At 45.6% G+C, this 18,254-nt stretch overlaps 1 protein-coding gene across 1 annotated transcript in view; it reads right to left on the reverse strand.

Annotated features, from left to right (window-relative positions):
• Positions 1 to 18,254, reverse strand: part of NPAS2 (neuronal PAS domain protein 2) — a 126,523-nt gene that overhangs the window by 10,703 nt on the left and 97,566 nt on the right. Inside the window, exons 12-16 of the mRNA XM_006870770.1 lie at positions 16,877 to 17,018; positions 16,280 to 16,389; positions 12,811 to 12,900; positions 9,007 to 9,153; positions 1,388 to 1,585 (exon numbers count right to left, since the gene is read on the reverse strand). Coding sequence (XP_006870832.1) covers positions 1,388 to 1,585; positions 9,007 to 9,153; positions 12,811 to 12,900; positions 16,280 to 16,389; positions 16,877 to 17,018 — 687 coding nt within the window. The remainder of the gene's footprint in view (positions 1 to 1,387; positions 1,586 to 9,006; positions 9,154 to 12,810; positions 12,901 to 16,279; positions 16,390 to 16,876; positions 17,019 to 18,254) is intronic.

The following is an 18,254-nucleotide window of genomic DNA, read 5'->3' on the forward strand; positions in this document are numbered from 1 at the left end:
TTAAAGAAAAAAAATACTAACAGAAAGAAACTGCCAAATAGTTTTGAAGCCTGGAGGTACCATTTTACATTCCTCCTAGCAACGTCTGAGTGGTTCCATTTCTCTGGATGCTCACCAGTGTTCAGTACTATCACTTTGAGGTTCAGTAATTCTAACAGATGTGGAATGAGGTCTCATCTCATGGTGATTTAATGATCATTCCTCTGCTGGCTCATGATGTGTACCATTGTTTTCCTGTGTTTACTTGGCATGGCGGATCAGTGGCCAGATTCTCCCTGAAGGAGAACCATGTTGGATTCCCCATCAACGTAATCACTGAAGGTTTCCATGCTGCTGGGATACCTAACTGCTTTCAGCAGAGCTTCCAGACTGACACAGACTAGAAAGAGTGGCCTGGTATCTATTTCCAAAAACTAATCAGCAAAAAATCCATGGATCACAATGGTCTAATCCCATCGTGTGTGAAGTTGCCATGAGCAGCTGACATCATGTATAATTTCCATTCTTGCCTGATAGCCCTGGTTATTTTCATTACATTGGATGAAGCAGTGAGAGTCAGCATCTTCTGGGGAAAGGACTCAGGCTTGCACCATTAAATGCACTTTTAGCTGTAGATTATTTGTAGATGTTCTGTATCAAGTAGAAAGTTCTCTTCTAGTTGGCAGTGAAGTTATAAATATCATAAATGGATGTTGAATTTTATCAAATGTTGTTTCTTTTGGGGGGGGTACTGATTTATGGACAACTCTTATTCATCTTTGCTCCCCTGGTGCTGGGTGAGTAACAAGAGGAGCTCAGCAGATGTTCCTCAGAATCCACAAAGGCATATGTGAATATAAGAGCTTCAGAAGAGTGGGAAACGTCAATGTTTTCCATCTTGAAACCTGTGATTTTCCAGAAGCAGGGGCTCTGGACTTCTTAGCTCCGTTCAATTCATGTGTCATTTGTTGACTGGTGACCATATCATTATGTGAGGTCAGTAGTGGCTTATAAAGAATAGCCGGCAGGGAATGCTGTCAGGGGCTCTGGGGCAGGGAGAAACATGGTGGTTCTGGGGAGAGGATGATGAAGAGAACTGGATTTCCTGTGTTCCCACACTGTGATGGTGAAATTACAAGTCGGTGAGGGGGACTGATTGCAGGGACATATCCCACCCTGTGTGAGTGTCTGAGATTCCCTGTCTACCTTTAACTGAATTCAGGACCCAAACTGAGAACTTCAGCTACATGGTACTTTGAAAGGCAAGAGAGAGGCGTCCAGGTGGACAGTCAAAAAATGCAGAAGGAATCCAATGCAATTTCAAATAGATTTAAAGAAAAGAGGACAAAAACCCCATCACAATCTGCTTGGAGCATAGAAGAATGAGTCCCAGAGATAGCATGTTTACCTGGTTTGATATCACACTTGATTCCCTCAGCAGGTGCTGGCTTGTGATCTGGGCTGAGGCAATCGGCCCTGTCAGTTGAGGGCTGGGCACAGGCTGTGGCTGGGACACGGCAGTGGACCTCTGCTGTAACTGCTGCTGGCTCTCAGGCTGTGGGGCGCTGCTGAGGCTCAGAGATACCGCTGGCTGCTGCAGAAACATCTGTGAGCAAAACAAAACTGCTTTTACTCTGAGGTGGGGATCACGTGTGTTCTGTCTGACCTGGCTGGTACAACTGCCAACTGTTTGGTTAGCAAAGCACTTGTGCCACCTAGGGAATCTTAGATCAGAGATACATTAGTTGAAATACCAATACTTTATTTACTCATCAAGAGCTATGGAATGGTGCAATGCCATGGAGATTGAGCAGTGGCTGTCATGGGTATTGAGCCCACCTTTGGGATATGAACAAGTTTTTGAGGTGTATGAAGTTAGCTTAGAACCAGAGTAGTTTTACGTACTTCTGTAAAGCCTACGTTGGCTTAAGGGAAAGCTAGCATGTGAACACAATGAATTACTTGATTAGCAGTGGTCAATGCTGACTAACCTGTAGCACATGTTGCATCTTTCTGGCTGTAAAGCCAGGCCCTGGGGCTGGTCTTGAGTCCCTGACTGGAGTCTGTACCCAAGGGCCCCAGTTGACCCCAACCCCAGTAGGAGGGTGAGTGCAGCCCCAGTTAAGTACAGAGATAATGACCTAGCCTCCAGGCCCTGGTCTCTAGATTTATGAGCATGTTCGATAACCATCATGATAGTCTTGGTGTGCTTGGCTATCTTAAAAATTCTCACACACTTAAGAGGGACTTTGTGCTTCTTTATCTCTTCGGATAGATGAAAACTATTTGATAAATGGGTGAATGGAATGGATAAATTAAAACCTTTGCTCAAGGAAAGTCAATGGTTTTACTTTTGATATGCCTGCTACGTTGGTCCACTGATGTAGGCTTTACTGTCCAGGTTATCTTTGTGTCCATGATGCCTAAGCAACTGCGTGGGTGTCTGATAGATGGAAGAATCAATCACATCATAGGCCATTTGCCACGCTGATGTCCTTGTAGGCTTTCCCTTGAGGAGCCAGCAGAGGGTGCACATGCTTTCAGAAAAGGAGGACAGGAGGCAGGAAGGCAGTTCTTACAGCAGCACAGCTCTGGTCCATGAAGAACCTTTCAGAACTATCTCTAAGTGCAGACAACAACATCCCCCCGAGATCCTCTGCCACATAAACCAAGCTTTCCTGAATTAAGTCAATCACAACAAGCACTGCAAGCACTCCGTCTCACAAAAAATTCTGAACCATGAAAGTAACGTGGGAAAGACTGCGAAGTTCAGATGTTGTTGTTGAAAAGTAACGTGGAGTCGGTTCCGACTCATAGTGACCTTGCATAGGGTTTCCGAGGCTGCAAATCTTTACGGGAGCAGAAAGCCTCATCTTTCTCCCGCAGAACAGCTGGCAGTTTCAAACTGCCAACCATGAGGTTAGCAGCCCGATTCGTAACCACTTTGCTACCAGAGCTCCTCGCTAAGTTCAGATTTGTTGTTGTTAAGTGCCGTTGAGTTGGTGCCAACCCAGAGAGACCCTGCTGAGGAGAAGTTGGTGAGCTTGAACCGCCGACCTTGCAGTTCAAACAGCTTCGCAGTCTGGCACATTAACCCACAGCGTGACACTAGGACTCCACACAAGTTCAGATGTTGTTGTTATGTGTCGTGGAGTCAGTTCCGACTCATTTCGACTCATAACTACCCTGTACAGGGTTACGGAGGCTGTAAATCTTTACAGAAGCAGAAAGCCTCATCTTTCTCCCGCGGAACAGCTGGTAGTTTCGAACTGCTGACCTTGCGGTTCATAGCCTGATTCGTAACCACTACGCTACCATACAGGTCCTTATATTAGGGGCTTCAATTAGTTCACGGGGAAATGCCACTATCTTTCCATTCCATTTGTTCATGAACTTTTTGAAGCTCCCTCAGATTGAGAAATCCTGACTTGCTATCAACAGTAAAGTTGAATGTCCTGGCTCAAGAACGTGGCTTCAGAAGATGGTTTCTTGGCTCTGGGGTCCATTTGATAGAATGTATGAAGAAAACGAGTTCTGTAATTCAAGTGGGAAAACTTGTCAGAGGAAAAATATACTTTTAATTTTCAAGAACAAATGAATCCTATTTTCATATGTGGAGTTTTCACTTATCTTTTCTGCTTATAGAAGAAATACTACAGAACATTCTTAAGCAAAGCAATTTTCTGAAGTAAACAAAACTAGGGGAATGGTGTAGTGAAAAACCCCACACATAATGCAGTTTCAGCAATTAGCAATGTTTTGCTAATTCTTACTTCATCTATTTATTCAATTTTGGGGTGAGATGCAGAGTAATTTATACCCGTTGTGTGGTGCTGCGGGCTAATGCGCTGGACTGCAAGGTCCATTTGAACCTCAAGGTCAGCAGTTCAAGCTCACCAGGTGCTCCTTGGAAACCCTATATAGGGTTGCTATGGGTTGGAACTGACTCGATGGCACTTAATAACAACTTTTCTTATGGGGGCATGGTGGCTCTGTAGGATAAAACCTATGGGACCACAATGTCAGTGGTTCGAGCCCATCAGTCGCTCCCCTGGGAATAAGATGAGGCTTTTTGCTTCTGCAAAGATTTGCACCCTTGGAAGCCCTATACAGAGTCTCTATGAGTCAGAACCTGCACTTCCCAACAACAACATTTTTTATTCTTGATTCATGCAGTTCTAACCCCCTTAAACAAATAGCTCATTTTGGCCAATTTGTAATGTATTTCTTCAAGTCACCCAGGGACTCCTCTTTAAGTCTTTAATCTTGCAAAAGAGCAACAAGGCAAGTTGCTTAAGGAAATGTTTTCTGAGCTGACTTTTTATGGGTTTTCCACTGCACAGGGAAGGTCCGGGGATGAGAGGAGGGAAGGACACACAAGAGGGCTTTGTCTTGCTCTACGTCCTTACGCAATTTATGTCCTCTTCCAGCATATGTGTTTTTGGGGATAACAAAATATATTTGTACTGAGGAGGAAAAAAAAATTCTTGATCACAAAGAGTGAAGGACATAATTTCCTAACCTGTCATTTTAAAATCCAGCTTTAAAGTTGGGAAGACAGGAAATATACAAACCTGAGCTCTGAGGAAAATGTTCATAGGCTCACCTCACTTTTAGCAATTTTCTGTTTCCTTTGAGTATAAAGGGAATCCTGGTGGCATAGCGAGTTAAGTGTTGGGCCACTAACCCCAAGGTTAGCAGTTCAGACCCACCAGTCGCTCTGAGGGAGAATGATGTGACTTTGTACATCCATAAAGATTTACAGCCTTGGAAAGACTAAGAAATTCTACTTTGTCTTATAGAGTTGCCATGAGTTAGTAAGCTATTCGAAGGCAGTCGAGTAGGCTGAGTGATGGTAAGATTCCATTAAAGTAATTGGAGTTCAGCCAGTTGTGGGCTAACCAGGCAGTGAGAAAATATTAGAGCTGGGAAGGAATAAGTAAAACAAACTTTGGTACCCTGATGGCTCCACTTCCTTGCATTTCTGATCTGCAGTCTTCTCCTTGGTGATTTCCTGGGTGTAGGTAAAGAGTGGGCAGGAGAGACGTGAGCCGAGGAATGCTTAGGGAGCTGCCGGCTCTCTGTGTACCCCGCACGTGTCCCCGACTCTGCACGGCAGGGCCTGAGCACCTAAGGCCAGGACATGGGACCTTGGGCCCTGAGAGCTGGGCAGGGTGAGAATCGGGAGGGGCAGTACAGGTCTGAAAAGCCTACAGAGTGACTCTGGGAGGCCTGGCATAGATACTGGCAAAAAAGGAAGCAAAGTTGGTCAACAAGATCGCACCATTGTACAGCTATCCCCAGCCGCTCTGCGCATGGTGGCTGTGCCTAGAATGGGCCTGGCCTGCCATAGTACCACTGTGTTTCAGGACATTGGGTGTCCAGTGAAAGATCTACATGGACAATGGACAATGCTCCAGACATTCTCATGCGCTACCTTCTGCTTCCTTCTGTCTCTCTGAATAAAACCCCACCTACACAGCTGCTGGTGAGCCCATCCGGACTCACCTCAGGACAACTTCGTGTGTGTCACAGCAGAACTGCGCTCCATAGGGTTTTCAATGAATATTATCCTGTACGTTGCCAGACCTTTCTTCTGAGATGCCTTTGGGTGGGTCTGAATTGCCAATCTTTTGGTTAGCATCCCAGCACTTAACCATCTGCACCACCCAAGGACTCCTGTCTTTTTTTTTTGGTATTTATTATTATTTATTGTGAACTGAGTGATACTTTACATGGGAGAACATCGGCTTTTCACCATCTTTTCATTGCAATGATTACAATCTCCTCCGTGCATCATCATTCAAGAGTATTTAATTCCATTCCCTCTGTTTTTCTTTTTTTGGAGGGGTGGAGTGAGGTGGGGTGGGGAGATGTACACTAAAACACTCAGGAGTATATACAATAACTTAAACACCCAAAGGGCACATTCTGCAAGCCTGCTTCCTGGCCGCCAGCACCCAGTCCCTCTCTTCCAGGAGTCTAGAGTCCTCACCTGATCCCTCTCTCCATGTTCCCATCTCTGCCTCCATCTTTGGTGTCGCTGTTTCTTTGGATAGGGTCCCACATTCCATTCATGCTCTTCTTCCTTGATGGACCTAGGGTCCTCTGTTTCTGGACTGTAAGATTAACTACTCCCCAGTTTTTATTAGACTCCTGTCTTTTTTAAGGGGACATGCAAATGCTTTGAGGTCTCCAAGAAGGCTACAATTTTAGCTAGCTGCTGGTGGGTTTGAACTACCGACCTTGTGGTTAGAAGTCCAGTGCTTACCCTACAGCAGCACACCAAGGACACTAGATGGTGGTGGGATAGGGCCTAAAAGGGAATTCAGGATCTAGGACATAGTGAGGCCACAAGGTTTTGCCAGCAAACCCCTACTGCCAACCCTACCTCAACCAGTAAGACTTCAGTATTTACAATTAGGTGTTGTTGTTGTTAAGTGCCGTTGAGTAGATTCCGACCCATAGCGACACTGTATAAGGTTTCCATGGAGCAGCTGGTGAGCTTAAACTGTCAACCTTGCAGTTCAAACGGCTTTGCAGTCTGGCGCATTAACCCAGTGCCACACCAGGACTCCTTTACATTAGATGCTATATCAAAATAATGTATTTCCCACCCCTTGAAAAAGCAAACTCATGGGCTGACATAACTGAAACTTGGTAAAAATAATCTAACCTTGGAAGAGGATTAATACATAAAGTTTTGCCTCTAAGAAGTATCTCTCTAGAAAGGATTCGGAATATAGACAGCACATTGTGGAGGAAGCACAATGGGAAAGAGATCTCTCTCAGAGGCACATATACACACTCATTAAAGACTCTCCAACTGAAGGAACCACATCTAATCAGAAGGACAATGAGAAGCACAAAGACGTATGGGAGTACCTCAGAAAGTGGGCTCAAGATACTTCCTTCCTGTGGTGAGTTCTGAGTCTACCTTCCTGCATCTGAGAGAATGGGAACCCTACCCCTGGTCTAGGAGGTAGCCAGACTCCAAAGCCAGCTATGGCTGTGGAGCATCTTCACAAGAGTGGAGACCACCCACACATTCCCTCGCATCCTATCGTGTCTTGCTCATGTCAGAATGATACCACGTGCCCAGGAACGGCCCTGGTGGGAGCTGTGGACTCATGGGTCTCTGACAAATTGTAATGGGCTATCTCTCAGGTGACAGACCAATGACTGAGGACAGGGCAGGATAATGGCAGTTGTCTCTGGAGGCTGGTGAGGGATGGACTGGTTCCCAGAGCTTGTTCATGCCTCTGGGAAAAAGTACAAAAGGGGCTTGAGACAAAAGTCAAGTTTATGGCCAAGTAAATTATTGAATAACAGTATAGAAACAAAACCAAAAAAAAAAAAACAGACCAAAGAGACTCGCTCTAAAGAACTCAAATGAGTAAAGTCTGTGGGCAATAGAGAAAGTTACTATCGACAGGGGACACAGAGCATCTGACTGGTGAGCCACAGTGGGGAACAGGGTTGCCAGGGAGTTGAGGTCCAGCCCCGGCATCCTCTGCTCTTGCCTTCACAGTGCAGTGCCCCAAACAAACAGAAACTCGTTGTCACTAAGTCTATTCTGATTCATAGTGACCCATGTGTTACAGAACTGATCTGCTGGGATTTCTTCACTGTAATCTTTCCAAAAGCATATCACCAGGCTGTTCTTCCATGGCACTAGTAGGTGGGTTCAAACCACCAACAATTAGGTCAGAAGCAAACTTGCTTGTTTTTAAGTGCTATCGAGCTGGTTCTGACTCATAGCAACCCTGTATAGAGTTTTCAAGGTGTGGCTGGTGAGTCTAAACCACTGACCTTGCAGTTCAAACCAACCTTGTGGTACAGTGCTTATCCTATAGCACCACACCAGGACTCCCAGAGCCTTGCAATGCAGTGCAAATACCAACATTTCCCATAACCTCTCTGGAATCATGAGAAGAAACAGAGAGCAGAGCTGCTCCCATCTCTGATAAAAGCTAAGTTACACTGGTGCTGGGAGCTTACAACCCAAGACTGAGCAAGCTGGCCTCATGCATGGCACGAAAGGAAAGGGAGGGGGTAAAGCTAACACTGTGTCCCTGTCAAGGGACTGCCGAGGGCAGCAGACGTCACGGGAGTTTCCTGCTTGGCTTGGCAGTGGGGGTGGAGGAGATGGGATTAATTTTCTTTGTACTCTGTCCATGGAGGTTTCGACATGTTTCGTAAGTAGAACCCATCACGCAGTATGGAGGATACATACACATCATAGAGTAAGGCAGGGAGCCTAGGGGTCTCTTAGAGAGAGTTAGCAGGAAAGCAAAGACTTTGTCTCAAGGACAGAAGGGCTCTTTGGTTCTCTACTGTATCCCCCAGTGCCTGGGACATATACAGTAGGTGCTCAACAAATGTTCATTGAGTGGATTCTCAGCAGGGGATGGTAGTCCCACAGTTCCCTGGAGAAGCTACCTGAGCAGTTATGATGGCCCCAGCTGAGGCCCTCATGTGGCCTAACCCCCATCTGCTACTTGACCTCTCCAAGTCTCCCTGGCACAGGGAACCTAGAGGACCTCTTGGAGAGTGAAAAGCATTAATTCCAACCTAACATTTCTGTATTTTACTTCTGTGTACAGTCTGTTTTTACTTACCTTGGGAGGGACTGGAACCAGAGTGCTGAAGAACCATGACGTTGTGATATCCCATAATGAGTTCTGCCTGTCCTTACTAGAGGCCTTTGCAGTGGAATCCATCTTGAAGAAATGCTGCACAAGTGCCCAATTAGCACGGCCCCTCCTACATGGGCCACTTCCCAGAAAACCCCGCCTATCTCTATGAATAAACAAGATGCCTTTTTTCCTACCCCAAAACTTTTAAAATCCCATCAAAGCCTTTGTTGATCTCTGCTTGTAAGCCTCCTTCCCATAACAAACATTTGCTCATATGGAAACTCTCTTTAACCTGACTATTCTTGATCAGTAGAAGGCAAGAGCTCTCTCTAGAAGGGCAGAGGTGTGATTAGAAGGCAGGGAGGCAGAGGCTCAGGAAGGGAGTCACCTGGATGCTGGAGTCCTGCACCATGCAGAGCTGCTCTTGAATCTTATGCAGCTCTTCCTGTTGCCACCGGATGTTGGCTTGCAGGACCCTCGTCCGCTGCTCCAGCTGGTCTTTGATGGTCTGGAACATGCTGAACTGTGCTGAAAACTTCCAGGGGGAGTTATGGAAAAAACAAAACAGACAAACAGATACAAAAGTTATTTTAGCCTTGCAGACAGACCTTTGCTGCTCTTTTGACCAATCTTAGCCATTTTCCTTTCTGGTCCCTTACCTAGACTCCCAGCACCCCTAACAGCCCCCTGCTGGTGAGTTCTTAGCCATGGACAGCAGTTGTGGATGAGGGCTGTAGTCACAGGTAGTTGCTTGCTCTCACGCTAGATTGTTACAGCTGTAGGTGGTGGTGGCTGCTGGGAGTCAATTTCAACTCATGGGGACTCCACATGGATCAGAGTAGAACTGTGCTCCACAGGGTTTCAATGGGTGATTTTTAGAAGCAGATCTCCAGGCCTTGCTACTGAGGTGCCTTTGGGTAAATTCAAATCGTCAGACTTTTGATAAGCAGTCAAGTGCATTAACTATTTGCACTATCCACCCAAGGCATTATGGTGTTGTTAATTAAGTGCCATTGAGTTTATTCTGACTCATAGCGACCCTGTATAGGGTTTCCAAGGAGCGGCCGAGGCAGAGAAGACTCTTATTCTTCACAGTAAACCCATCCAGGGAGACAGGCGGTTACTTGCTCAGGATCATGTAGCTGGGACCAAAATGTGAATTCCGAGTGCAGGAACTGAGTGAGGCCAAGAGGTTTTGCCAGCAAACTCCCGCTCCCAACCCCACCTCAATCAGAAAGGCTTTGACATAAGACTTCATTTAAAATAAAAGTTGTGCTAGGAAGGGGAGTTGAAAGGTACCTGCAGGATACCAGGATGCAACGCAAAAACCTCCATCAGGACGCAACTAATTAAATAAAGCACTCAGCTGGGATTTGAAAAGAGAATGAGCCTGAGAAAATAAACAAACTCTATCTTGTACTTAAATTTTAAAAATACCAGAGCTTCAGAGGCGGGGTCTGTGGAGTCAAGGTGCACCGGGGCACAGGCGTGACCCTGCCAAGTCTAGTGGGGAGGGCGGGGGTCTACTCCCAGTGGAATAGTCAGGAGTGGGCAGCCCACAAGGACCCTGGGCTCTGTCTAAAATTATTATTCATTACTTCTAGAAGTATTATTCTTTCTCAAGGCATTTCAGGACACCCAATTATTGTCACAGTCTTTATCTTTTTGATAAAGAGATCTATTCTAACTTAGAAACATTTAGAAACTCAGTCTGAAGCCAAAAAAAAAAAAAGGCTTTTTTGGGGGTGTGTGGCACTGTAGGATAAACGCTGGACTGCTAACTGCAAGGTCGGGAATTCAAACCTACCAGCCACTTTCAGAAACCCATATAGTGTGGTTGAGAGCCTGAGTGGACTCAACAGCACACAACAACAACCCAATGATCACATAGTAAAATGAAGAGCGGTACATGAAAAAATTAGAATCGCCAAAAGCCCTTCATTACCCTATGCATTATAAACACTGCTTTTTTTGTTTAATATTGTTAACTGCTGTTGAAATGCTTCTGACCCTGTATAGGGTTTCCAAGGAGCTGTTTTCCCTACAGCACCAGCAGACACTGAATGAGGAACTATTACATCATTAACCCCAAATCCATTGCTGTTGAGCTGATTTTAACTCATAGTACCCTCTATAAGACAGTAGAACAACCCCATAGGGTCGCCAAGATAATAATCTTTATGGAAGCAGACTGCCACGTGTTTTTCCCATTTGGCTGCTGGTGGGCTCAAACTGCTGCTCTTTTGGTTAGCAGCTGAGCACTTAAGCTCTACATCTCCAGTAATTCTTGTTCTATCACTGTTGTTGTTGTTGTTATGTGCCGTGGAGTCTGTCCTGACTCATAGCGACCCTGTACAGGGTTTCCGAGGCTGCAAATCTTTACGGGAGCAGAAAGCCTCATCTTTCTCCCGTGGAACAGCTGGTAGTTTCGAACTGCTGAGTGTGAGGTTAGCAGCCCGATTCGTAACCATTACACTGTTGTTATGTGCTATCAAATCGGTTCTGACTCATAGCCACCCTGGACAGAGTTCCCAGGAGTGGCTGATGGATTTGAACAGGTGACCTTGTGGTAAGCACTCCCCTGCTTATCCTCCAGCACCACACCAGGACTCCCTCATATCACTGGTGTTGTTGTTAAGTGCCATTGAGTTGGTTCCGACTCATAGCGACTCTGTATACGGTTTCTGAGGAGTGGCTGGTGAGTTTGAACTGCTGACCTCGCGGTTCAAACAGACCTTGAAGTCCTGTGCTTATTCTACATCGCCACAGCAGGACACACTTACATCATTACCCAGGCTAATTCTAGCAAGAAGCATGTGTCTTTCTTATTTAAGGAGAGCATTCATTAGGCCCAGTGCTAAAACGGCATATGTTCTAAAATGGTTGCATTTATGGTGACAGATATGCCCCAACACAGAGAAGCACACACATAGGTCAGCAGCAAACATTGGCAAATTGCTCCCTGGAATCCAGGTCTAGTTTGTGGCAAAGCTAAATAGTCCATGTTATTGTTATTGTGTGCTGTTGAGTTAATTCCAATTCACAGTGTCCCAATATGACAGAGCAGAACTGTCCCTATAGACGAGAGAACAATCCCATAGGGTTTGCTAAGTGGGGCGCAGCAGGATAATGCACTGGATCGCATAGTTGGTTTGAACTGCAAGATCAGCAGTTCAAACTCACCAGCTGCTCCTTGGAAACCCTATACCAGGGTTGCTAGGAGTTGGAACCGACTCAATGGCACTTAACAATAATCTTTACAGAAGTAAAGTAAATCACCACGTCTTTTCTTCTACAAGCTTCTGGTGAGTTTGAACTGCAAGCCTTTCAGTTAGCAGCTGAGTTGGTAACTACAAAGGAAATCATGGTTCTGGCCTCCTCAGAGACCACTCAGTCAGCTCCAGACCTCTGTGTGAGTTCATGATCTACAGTCACACACAGATTGGTCCTTATTCCCCCAACTTCTCAGGAATCTTCCCTCACTGCAGAAGATGTGACTGGGCCCCACCTTCTCTCATTTCTCTATCTGACGTCCTCTTACCCGTCCTCCTGGCTTAGTTCAGGTGCCACCTCCACTGGGAAGCCACGTTGGACTTCCCTAGGCAGAATATTTCTTAATGGTCCTTTAAAAATTCATGTCCCGCCGTGGGGTGTTTGCTCTGTTTACACGCCTCTTTCTCTTTAACTAAAAGGCAAACATTGTGGTACAATCACCTTTGCATTCCTAATACCTAGGATACCAAATGATCTAAATTGTAACTCACTGAATATTGTTGTTAGAGTGAATGATCTACTTACCAGAGGACAGAGTAGCAATTTTTTTTTTCTAGACAAATGTAACATTTATAATACTGGAATTACAATTTATAGTTTCCTTCAGTTTTCCTATGACATTTGGACTAATTCAGACCTTTTCTAAAATATCAGAGTCAGTCTGGAGTCATAAACAATGGGAGAGCAAAAAAAGAGTGCTGGAGATATGGACAAAGATCATGCGCAACAGGCACTAAGAATGTATCTGGAGAAGTCAAGACTGGTGGTGGAGGGGGATGTGTCGGGAGAGTTCATAGAGCCATATGGGAGAAGGAGCCCGTGTTTGGGTCCTTGGTTTGGTACCTGTCAACAGAAGCACGCATCAGGCCCGTTGCGCCCACAAGCTCAAGAAGATGGCACGCACTGGTCCCAGACTCACCTGTGTCATGGGGGCAGGTGGGTTCTGCAAAATGGTCTGAGGCAACAGCTGCTGTGCAAGGTCACAGGACGACTGAGAAAGCAGAGGAGGCTGGGAGGGGAAGGGAAAAGACTGTTACCGAAGTCTGCTTCTGGATGAATCCAGAGACGCAGCGATGCGATCTTTCAGGGGCTGGTTTGTCTGGCATAAAGAAGGAACGCACTTCTGCACTGGAGTGAGGATCTGAACACCCAGACTTCAGGAAAGTACCGGCACCTGTTCCCCAGGAAAAGCAGACAGCAGCAGCTGAGGCGCATGGATGGGAATTATTCGTTTGAACTTGCTGAAGGATCTCTCACAGCTGGTGATGGAAACTGCCAGGGTGAATAGAAACTGCTCACTGGGTCTCCCCTACAAGGGGCACCTGGGGCACGTACCACAGGTACGGCCACACCCTAGATACACCTCTACACAGCAGGCTACATTGCCTTCTACGTAGGAAACGGGGCCAGCAAGGACACACAGCTGCTTTGGGGGGCAGGTATCTCTTAAGTCCCTAGATTCCTTCCTACGATGGTGTGTGCTACAAAGCCTGCCTAGGTTGGTGGCTCTCGTTATGCCCCGTTTTCTGTGCCCCCACTTCTAAACTCCATTTTGATAGATTTGTTTGCTCTTTCCCCAAATGAACAAATTCTTAGCAATGTCATTAAACAGCATGAGTGGGTTGTACTAATGACCAGAGGACTAAGTATCCAGTGTTAACCTTTTCTGCTCAGCATGAATGAAGCCCGGCAAATGTGCTGTGTTTGTATATGTTACACATGGACGCATCCAGGTAAATTTATTGAGTGTCACCAGGCCCTAGAGGGACTCTTTTAAAGGGACTCCTGGGAAGCCAACTGAGTCACACTGCTTCATCCCTGATCCCTTAGTGGATGTTGGGGGGAAAGGCAATATGCAGAAATGAGAAATGAACTTCATGTTGTTACTGTTTGGTCCCGACTCATAAGCGACCCTGTGTGTAACAGAACAAACGCTGCCTAGTCCTGAGCTATCCTCACAATCGTCATTATGCTTGAGCCCACTGCTGCTGCCACTGTGCCTAGCCATCTCACTGGGGTGTTTCTCTTTTGCCAAGCATGATGTCCTTCTCGAGGGACTGGTCCTTTCTGACAATGTGTCCAAAGTATGAGAGACTTCTAAGGAACAATCTGGCTTTACTTCTTCCAAGATAGATTTGTTTGTTCTTCTGGCAGCCCATGGTACTTTCAATATTCTTCTCCAATACCAAAACAAAAGCTTCAATTCTTCTATGGTCTTCCTTATTCATTGTCCAACTTTCACGGGCCTATAAGGTTACTGAAAACACCATAGCTTGGGTCAGGTGCCCTTTCATCCTTAAAGTGACATCTTTGCTCTTGAATACTTTAAAGTGGTCTTGTGCAGATTTGCTTAATGCAACACGTCATCTGATTTCGTGACTGCTGCTTCCATGAGTGTTGATGGTGGAGCCCAGTAAAATGAAGCCTTTGACAACTTCACAGGCCAGAGTTTTTAAAAGCAAAGCAAAAGGACTCTTCTGAAATTATTCCCAAACTATCACCAGTCCCTGAAGATTACAAAAAAACCCAACAATTGGCCAAAATGGAAATTGTCACTCAGAAGAACAGCGCGTAGAAATGGCAACAAGAGGCCTTTGTTCTGAGTGAGAAGTCTCAAGTACAAGACTAACATAGACTCTGGTTTTGTGTCTAATTATGTTTCCCTCACGGCTCAGAGTCAATGAGACAGTTCTGGGTTGCCATCAGTGGTAGAAGATTTATACTGGACAGAAAAGTAGTCGGAAGAATAAGTCACAGCTTACAAGCACATCTAAGAGGCTGGAGAGACAGTAAATGGTTCTATAAATATAACTTGTAACCCAAGCTTTTCAAGCAGGCTGAGCAGGAAAGTGACAAATTCATTCCCATCTCCAAAATGCTGGTGAGGGATGTGTACCAGTATGAACTCTCAGAATGTGGCCCCTAAATCTTTCCAATACATCTCCCATCAGAGGTGCGGGTCTGTGCCTCCTCCCCTTGACTGTGGGCCAGCTTGTGATGGCTCCGACGGAGTATGGCAGACTTGACGTTCTGTGGCTTCCAAGGCTAGGTCACAGGAGACCAGACAGCTTCCGCAGGCTCTCAGAAAACTCGCCCTCTAGGCGTTTCCTGTGAGAAGCCACGTGGACACGGATGTACGTGCTCCGAGCTTGTCCAATGATCTCCACAGAGCACAGCCTCCAGTCATCCCGGTTGCCATCATCTGGGATGTGGCTCCTTCCCATCTCGATTGTCCAGCCGTAATCACCAGAGCCACCCACTGGTGAGCTCTTGGGCATCATGAAGCAGAGAAGAGCTATCTCCATGGAGCCCTATGAGTCTGAGTTCCCGACTCACAGACTCTAGGAACATGAGAAATCATGACTGTTTGATGCCGCTATATTTGGTGTGGTTTGTTACACAGAAACAGGTAACGGGAATAAATTACGGGCCAGCATACTTTTCAGAGAGACCTGAATACACATATTGGGGATGCTGTTGATGTGTGCCACCGAGCACATCCTGACTCAGAACTGCCCCATGGTGCTTTCTAGACTGTCTTCTTTATAGGAACAGATCACCAAGTCTTTTCTTCCATGAAGCTGCTGGTAGATTTGAACCACCTCCCTTTCTGGAGTCCAGGCATGGTGCTGTAGGATAAACACTGGACTGCTTACAGAAAGGTTGACGGTTCAAACCCGCCAACTGCTCCTTGGAAACCCTGTACAGGGCTGCTATGAGTCAGAACCGACTGAATGGCATTTCACAACAACAATCTTTCTGTTAGAAGCTGAGTGCTTAACCATTGTGCCACCTTTCAGAAACACTACCTAAAACCTAAAACCAAAAACCAAACCAGCTGCCATCAATTCCAACTCACAGAGACACCATTAGAGGAGAAAGACATTGTTGTGAATATCAAGTTTCTCCGGCATTTTCGCTTGGAGTCCCTCTAACAGGAAAGACCTTGATCATGTACCCCCAGAGGCTCTGGGGAAGGGTTTGGTCCCAGGTTTGAAGGCTTAAATTTTACCTTTAAAATTCATTTGAATTTTGTATTCTTTGACTATGCCTCCATGTTGTTGTTGTTAAATGCTGTCAAGTCGGTTCTGACTCAGTGACCCTATACAGGGTTCCCAAGGAGCAGCTGGTGGGTTTGAACCACCCACCTTGTCGTTAGTAGACCAGTGTTGATCCTATACAGCATTACACCACTTAGTTTTGGTATAAAAATGTTTAATATTACTCACCAATTAAATTACTTAACTTCCCACTCCTAACCTGCAACCTAGTTTTCCAGGAAAACGGATTCTCTGGGAAGATGTGGCCCGCTGCCTGTGGCTCCACTGGCCCCTGTAGCATGTCCCTGTAGCATGCCCCAGTCCAGACACTCGGGTTCACACACATACCGGCATCGTGACTGCCTGGCTGAGTACTGGCATGGGCAACTCTTGGGGGAGGGTGGTCGATCTTGGCAGTGTGGTGGTGCTGGCCTCTGCCATCAGCTTGGTTGGAGTGGCTGTAAGAAAGCAATGGATAACCTTCCTGACTCACACACATCCCATAGCTTTCTTATTAAGAGGTAACTGTGACTACAGTGTACACGCAATATGAGTGTGGTTGTAATCTCTGATAAAGGATGTGGGTTACCTAGACTGTACCAGCATCCAACCCGCCCTGCCAGCAGGTAGAAGACCACACACAATTCCCAAGCTTTATCTCCACCATGTGGTTCAACCACCTCCCTGCACACACACCCTCTCAGAGAAACTAGATAGCAGCTGGGAGGCATTTCCTCTGCTTTATGTCTTTGCTTCTTGTTTCACTGGGAATACAAGAGTGTGATCTGAAGGCAGGAAGTCAATGGGCAGGAAGCAAAGACCTGTCAACAGGTGACTGCTGTTTTCTTCCTAAGCAGGAGCTTACTCTGACATCCTTGAGGAGATCATTCATTCCCCATGGGGTACCCATCCCTCCCTCCTCCTTGTCTATGGAATCATACTCACAGGTGGGCTCAGACATGGCTGTGTGTGAGGATTTGTGTGAACTTCTTGAGGATGTTGAAGGTGAATGACTGGTGTTAAGTCCAGAGGTACTCATGCCACGTGCATTAAAGTGCTGCTGAGGCTCCAAATTCGAGCCTTTGTCCTGAAACACACACAAATCAAATCCACATGTCAGTATCTAGGTTAACAAGAATGGATTACATGAAAGCTATACAGTACCCTTTTGGAGACAATTCCAAACACATTCAGGAAATGAATATATTCGATGTCTTTGAGAGGCTTATACGTTCATAAACATTATTAATGAACTTCTCATATTTTGAGTCTTTAGATTTTCAAAGATGACTTTGCATTTTATTTTTTCCTTAAAAGTGTCACCTCAATATCCAGGATCTTGGACTTTGCCAGGAAGGAAGGATGCAGGTTCTAAAAATAAAGTTGCTTAACATATCCAATGAAATAAATGTCTTGGACTCTCATGGTCCCCTCTATTTGACCCCTCTGCTTCAAATACAATGTGATAAGAAAGCAACTGAGATGGTACAACCTTGAGGAAATGTCTTCCCATCCTCTGCAGCTTGTGTCAGGGCATATATCAACAGGGGCTATGAAAATGTTTAAGGTGAAGAAGTAAACACAGTGATAACCATCCTGAGCTATGTTCTTACTTAAGTCTTAGAAGGATGGTGGCATTCCCATAATCCTTTGGGATACTCTGATAGTGTGATCTATGTCCTGTGGTCTGGCACATATGAGTCTATATTGCTATTCTATCCTTTGAGTCACAGCTCAGAAAAGGTAAATACTCTGTGTGTGTGTATGCAGTTTGGGTAGAAATGATTGACTTGTAATCTTCAGGCTTTTGTACACAACAGAATTACAGAATGTGCTTGGATTTGTTGTGGCAACTGTCAAGTTTTGAGACTACATTTTAGACATAAAAGTCTCCCCTAGATCAGTGTTCCTCAAGAGGGTCGTCCAAAGAACTTGGCTGTTTGTGGACTGTGTGTTACAGGTCAACAGAGAAAGGTGTCTGTGAGTTGAAGTATTAGAAACTTGTGTAGCCATTGGATATAGCTGCACATCACATCCAAGCATAATTCTGCACGTTACCCAAGTATTAGTCAATGACACATGTGAAATGAAAACAAAACACAACAACAAAACAAATTAGTTTAGCACCCCCCACACCCACCAAACCTACTGTCTGTCATTTAGTCAACTCGTACTCATAGCGACCCTGAGTAGGATTTCCAAGGCTGTGGATCTTTACAGGAACAGGAAGCTTCATCTTTTAGGTTATTACCACAGAGTTTAAAAAATATTTTCCTAGAGCCTTTATATATGGAGTCCTGGTGTGGTGCTGTAGGATAAGCAC

This window comes from Chrysochloris asiatica, unplaced genomic scaffold (assembly GCF_000296735.1).
Source record: "Chrysochloris asiatica unplaced genomic scaffold, ChrAsi1.0 scaffold00150, whole genome shotgun sequence".
Taxonomy (NCBI): domain Eukaryota; kingdom Metazoa; phylum Chordata; class Mammalia; order Afrosoricida; family Chrysochloridae; genus Chrysochloris; species Chrysochloris asiatica.